At 49.4% G+C, this 6,000-nt stretch overlaps 1 protein-coding gene across 1 annotated transcript; it reads left to right on the top strand.

Moving 5' to 3' along the window:
- Positions 1-4,691: 4,691 nt before the first annotated feature.
- Positions 4,692-5,282, top strand: PHALS_01510 (uncharacterized protein; the record flags this gene model as incomplete). Its single annotated transcript, XM_024715914.1, has 2 exons — positions 4,692-4,927; positions 5,072-5,282. 2 exons carry the CDS (start codon positions 4,692-4,694, stop codon positions 5,280-5,282), a joined length of 447 nt encoding a protein of 148 aa, XP_024581564.1.
- Positions 5,283-6,000: the final 718 nt, after the last annotated feature.

Below are 6,000 nucleotides of genomic sequence, written 5' to 3'. Positions count from 1 at the left end.
GTTTACGCTCGGCGGGTTCGGCTGCTGAAGCGAAAGATGCGATCACTCGATCGTTAGACGTCTACGTAATCGGGCCCCCGCCACTAAACAAGCCGAGCTTGACCAACCAAAAGCTCTCCGAGGTAACTTCTTGGTGCCTCAAGAAACCCCAATGGATAGTTACCGCGCTCGCCTTCGCGTTAAAAGAGGAGGCGCTCCTGTACCCGCAATGTGGCACTCGCCCCTGGCAAAACCGCGGCAGAGATGAAGAACTCTTTGAGCGATGGGTGCAGCGGCTTTAGAGTTGTTTTAGCCACAAGGAAGCGGACATGCGCGTAGAACGCCATCTTCAGTTCGAGTTTGCCAAACTCAAGGCACAACGCTAACTTTTACGTATTGTCGCCCTGCGGTGTATAAATTAGTCCATCACGCTCCCGCGAGCTCGATGGTTTCAATCACGGGTGAGTCTACGACTACAGCAGCTCAGGGCCATAGCTTTAGCTCAGACCATGGTCCTTCGGCTTCTCTGGCTACTGCCGAGAAGCACGGGGCGTACGATATAGCGTTGCGTCATGATCTCTCTGACCAAAGGCGTCTGTGACGTCTGGGCTGTCTTGCCGAAGTGGCACCTCGAATTCCCACTATTCTCGGAATTAGGATAATCCCGCCGCTTCACAAGATACTAGTCTTGATCCTGTCGACGACGTCGACCCACAAGACGTTTCAAGTGATAGTGGACGCCACCATTCTCGTCGATAAGAGTCGGCAGCGGACAACAACGGCTTCGACGATCGCCGTCCGGTGACTCGCGATGCTCTTCGGGATCTTGATGAAAAGTCCATCGTCATCGTCACTCCACTGAGCATCTGGCCGAGGTCGCATATCGCTGTGCGGAAGACCTCGAGAGCTTGGAGCACCTTAAGCTTTGGCTGCCTCACGTTAAGGACTATCGCGCTCTATCGGTGCGGCTCCTAGCAACTGAGCAGACGAATGCATCACTTCGTGCGACGCTGAAGCACCTGGCGCTATTGAAAGCGGAAGTCGTTGCACTTCGTGCTCAGAACCAGTAGCTGATAGCTTCTGGGTGGTCGAGCGCTTGTGGGCGAGCTTTGTGTCAACCCTTCCGCGCTCACTTACGCTGGATACCGGTACGGTTTAAACAAGCCCACATAAAACACCGGGTAAGGGCACATCCCTTTTCGGAAGGAATAGCGTATATGCAAGGCTTCGCTTGGCCATGACCTTAAAGATCCGATAAGCTTTGGTCGAAGCTTCGTCTTAAAGACAGCAGACGCTAATCAAACCAGGTCTCTGATCTCAATGTTTTCCACATTTCTTCTGCTTCTTCCATCTGCATATTCTTTCGACATGTCTTGGCGTCCAGCCATCGCATCGCGAACGTGTCGTAAGACACTCCGTCTGGTAGGCAGGAAGTAATCGACTTCTTTACGGACAGTGAGGGTGCTGAAATCAGCCAGTCATTCGGCTATTTCTTTTCCACCAAGCCCTGAGCCAGAGGATGGCGTCAGTGAGACGCAAATATTAACCAGCCTGTTCACGTAGAACGGGGTGTAATCGGTAGACGCATGCACTGCATTATTCAAAGCGAACTCCATAAGTGGCAGCATGGCGCTCCAGCGCTTCGGCGTCTCAGCACAGACGCTACCAACGGCGTCTTCAACGACGTGATTCACGCGCCCAGTTTGACCATCAGTTTGCGGATGGTCCGCTGTTGACATAGTCAATCTGGTGTCCAGCACCCTGAAGATTGTCGTCCAAAACTTCCAGATAATTGTGGATCTCTGTCAGAGACAATTAACTGCAGGAGTCATGTTGTCGAAAGCTACCATCGACAAACGGCGTCGCTGTAATCACATCGTCGATGGTGTCCGGCACTGTCGCAAGATGAGCCATCTTGCCCAAGCGGACCACAAAGACGTACCAACACCCGAATGATACTGGTATACTGACCAGCGGCGTCGCCGCATTCGGAGAGAATTTCAACCTTTGACACGTCTTACACGTGCGCACAAAGGAGCTCGTCCATTTGCTTCGAGAACCAGTAACGGCAACTCACAGAGCTGTACGTCTTCTCACGACCAAGATGACTAATGAGTGGGGTGTCGTGGGCCTCATAAAGGATACAGCATTTCAAATTCTTATCGTTAGGAATCACAATCCGTGACGTATCCGTTGAATCGGTGCTATAGCACAGAAAACCTTTATTTGAAGAATATCGGTGTAACAGTGTGCGCAAACGCGCCGATAACTTCTTGTCCGAGTTTTCGAGCTCCTTGCCCCTACTAGACTGTAGCAACGCTACACACGTACTATCTCCCGCGTATGCAGCGCGGATCAAATCCGTTACTGACAACGTGACCGTCGTGACATGAGCAAGCTCATAATCCGGTCTGCGTGACAACGCATAAGTCAAAGCATTCTGACTTTCTGGCATATACTTCACCTCGAAGTTATAATCTGCGAAGAATGAGAGCGACCTTTCCATCCTCTGCGAGAGGTGAGGCGACTGAGTCGCACTTCGTAATGACGCATGGTCTGTGTAGATTGAAAACAGCTTTGAGCCAAGCAGGTACACCCTGAACTTGACAAGTACATGCTTCATCGCAAGTAATTCCTGGTCGTGGATTGGTAGTTCTTCTCCGCAGCCTTAAGCTGGCGAGATTCGAACACAATCACCCAATCTTGCCCCTCGGCGTCTGCTCGCAACAGTACACATTCGTAAAAAAAAAAAACGACCCGGGTCTGACAACGCCAATGATAAGCATGAAGAAGGCTGTCTTTGATTCTGTCAGAAGCCTCCCAATGATCGGTGTGCCAACACCATTCCGTATCCTTCTTAAGGAGACTAGACAATAGCCGTGCCATTTCCGCATAATTTGCGCTATACTTGTGCAAGTAGTTGGCGAGGCCAATCCACAAGCGCAAATCCTTTTGGATCTTTGGAACCGGTCAGCCCACAATGACCTTGATCCTAGCGGGGTCCACTTAAAGGCCACGCTTCCAGAAATAGCACCCTGAAAAGGGGATTTCTCCTGCGCCGTCTGCATTAGCATACAGCTCATTCGTGCGCATGAACTTGAGAGCACCGCTCTTAAATGGAAAATGCCGTTCTTCTCATCTGTCCTCCTGTACTGCGGACGAAGATGTCGTCGAAGTATGTTTCGTGCATGCACCCGGTGGGCCTGAACAGTTGCGTTGCGAGACGATTTACTGTTGCTGGTGCATTCGAAACATCACCAGCCACTCCAAGAGCATGCCGCTCGGAGTAATTACCGTTGTCAGCGAAATATCACTTGCTCTGGCGAGCAATTTGTAACACCCATCGACCAAGAATGGGAAGACTTGCTCTTACGTCCCATTCCTGCGTCGTGCTTCGCACGAAAGAAGACGTCAATCTCGTCACACTGCTCCTTGGGCAGGGGCCATTGGCGTGTTACGCAGTATTTGGTTTCCAGAACCTGGTCGATCTCATGACGCACACCTCGGTCCGGAGGTAGGACCGACGGTGGGTTTTTGAAGACGACTCTTGAAACCCCTTCAACAAAGGATAGTATGGCTCCGAGAAATCCTTCAGGGTCGACGATCAACTTCGCGCGTTTAGCACTCTCTTGGTGCCCTCCTCCAAGACAGCATCATTTTGGAGCGGCAACGAGTTTGTCTCCTCGTTCGGTCGTAAAATGACCACCTCGGCCAAATTGCCTGCCTTCAAGGCACCGCCTAACTTTTCGAAGGACATTTCGTCCAGCTCAAGAGCATCCACCGGAGATAGCCTTCAGGTTGACGTCGCCGTCTTCCTCCCCCGTCATATGGTGACAAGGGTGTATCGCTGTGCGCTATCGTCTACGGTAGACAAACCCTAGGTCAGGGTCGACGCCCTGGGTTGTGTAGATAATATACGGCGTCGCCGTTGATACCCCCCGGAGGTTGCACGTCGCGGCGAGACAAGTAGAAACACGCACACAGCGTCTTCAGTGTCCCCACTCCTTGCTCCATCGAAGCCTTGAGGTTATTAACAACATCCGACGAAGAATCTAGCTCCGCATTCCTCGTCTGAAGGATAACGTACCACTCAACGCGCATCTGAAGGGTCTTGTTCAAGATGCCTTAAACCTCGTCCGATCATGACGCCCTGGGCATTCAGCAACTGATTCGAAACGTGAGCAGTGATCAGTGGATTACGTGACACTCCACGCGCATCTGAAGGGTCTTGCCTAAGATGCCTCGGACCTCGTCCGATCATGCCACTCTTGGCATGTAGCGACTGCTTCGATACTTCAGCAGCGCTCAGTGCGTTACGTGCTACTCCACTGCATCACTGCAGCCTCGATGCCTCGGCCTGAAGCCGATCATGCCACGCATGGCATGCAGCTACTGCTCCAATACTTAAACAGCGCTCAGTGATCGTCCAAAGACAAAAAAGTGGTGATCCACACCGAAGAGACACAGGCTACAAGAAAACAAACTTCAGCCTATTTGACTGAAGTGAACTATCCGGTCCTTTATTCAGAGCTAATCAATCCTCTCGCAGCACTTGAGCCGAATGAAAGCCAGCAGAAATCTGGAGGTGGTCCTAGGGGGTCAATAACGGAGAAGGAGAATGTGAATGCAATATCAGATAGAGAATTCATTGATGTCACAACGTCAAGCGATAATAAAGATAAAAACCAGAGAAACGAAAACTGCAGCAACCGATGTCAGACACCTCAAGTCCACCACAATTTGATAAAGCAGAGGCTAGGCGAATGCTACAACGTTTCCTGACAGAGGTTCAGGATGACACAGCGAATACACAAAAATGGATGTCAAAGATGCTAGATCTGACGCAGGCTATCGATAAATCAAGGAAGAGCCTGACCAAGGCATTAGAGCTCGCAGGGCAAGCAGCGAGGAAAAATGAGACATTAAAAATCCTTGGATGGAAAAGGTCGTGATAGTTACAGGAAGGGTCGTGGGAGACGACGAAATGAACGGAGGAGAAAAGCCGTTCACATTCATATTCCTTAGATCCAGTATTCAATCATAATATAACGAACAGATCAAACAACATTTGAAGCTCGCTATTGATTTCCAGATACACCGAGACAGCTACTGAAGAGGAATGGAAGGTGGTTAAAGTAACTGTGGAAGGGACTATTCTTTTCATGGCCAGGTTTTCTGATTTCCTGAGGCGAGTATGCGCGAACGAGGCGCTAAGGATGAATCAAAGCACGGTCAAGGCGCAGGTGGAAGGTGATCTAATGCTCATGTTGTCACCTCAAATTGAGATTTATCCAGACTTTTAATCGCGAAAAAGATTCACTTACGAGCTCTTCGTGAGCATTAAATTACTAAGAATGGCCCTAAAAAGGTGGCATAGATGCTACAAGAACCCATCAAATTTGCTATGACCAAGGACAGCACAACAGTCAAATGAAGCAATGAAGTTAAGACTCTCAGCTTTGGAAACCGACACTTCCCACTTAAGAATGCGCATCAAGAAGAAGAGCCGTTGTCAGCAGACACAACACATCGAGCATCTCAAATGTGGGTCAGATTGATAGCAAAATAAATTTAGGAGAAAGGCAGAAACCTGATTTTCGGAAACCTCAGCAGATTGTTTAAAAACCCAGCAAGTGAAAATGTAGGATAGACCCAGAAACAAGGGCTTTGATGGACAAGGCTTGCGGAAATATGAACATCAGCAACTGGAAAATATCAATATTACGCCGTTACAATCACATTTCTACAATGGAGATTTGACATAGCCGAGATTAGTAGAGCGGTTGAAAACCTGACCGCAGGAATCACATCAGCGGCAACTATTATTTGGAGCAGGAATTTCCGCATGACATCAGACTGGCAATTTTGACGATACTTGATAAAAACAAGGAACAGCTGAAGCGGAATTACACTTACCCTGGTATGAAAGGTTGGGACACACAAAATGGTGCGATCGTACAAAGGTTTGGATTATACAAGACGGTGTAATCGCACAATAGTGTTAGCACATCGTTACAAGTA

This window comes from Plasmopara halstedii (assembly GCF_900000015.1).
Source record: "Plasmopara halstedii genome assembly, contig: Scaffold_1561, whole genome shotgun sequence".
Taxonomy (NCBI): Eukaryota; Oomycota; class Peronosporomycetes; order Peronosporales; family Peronosporaceae; genus Plasmopara; species Plasmopara halstedii.
Note: the sequence above shows the minus strand (reverse complement) of the source record. Positions and strands in the feature narration are given on the sequence as shown.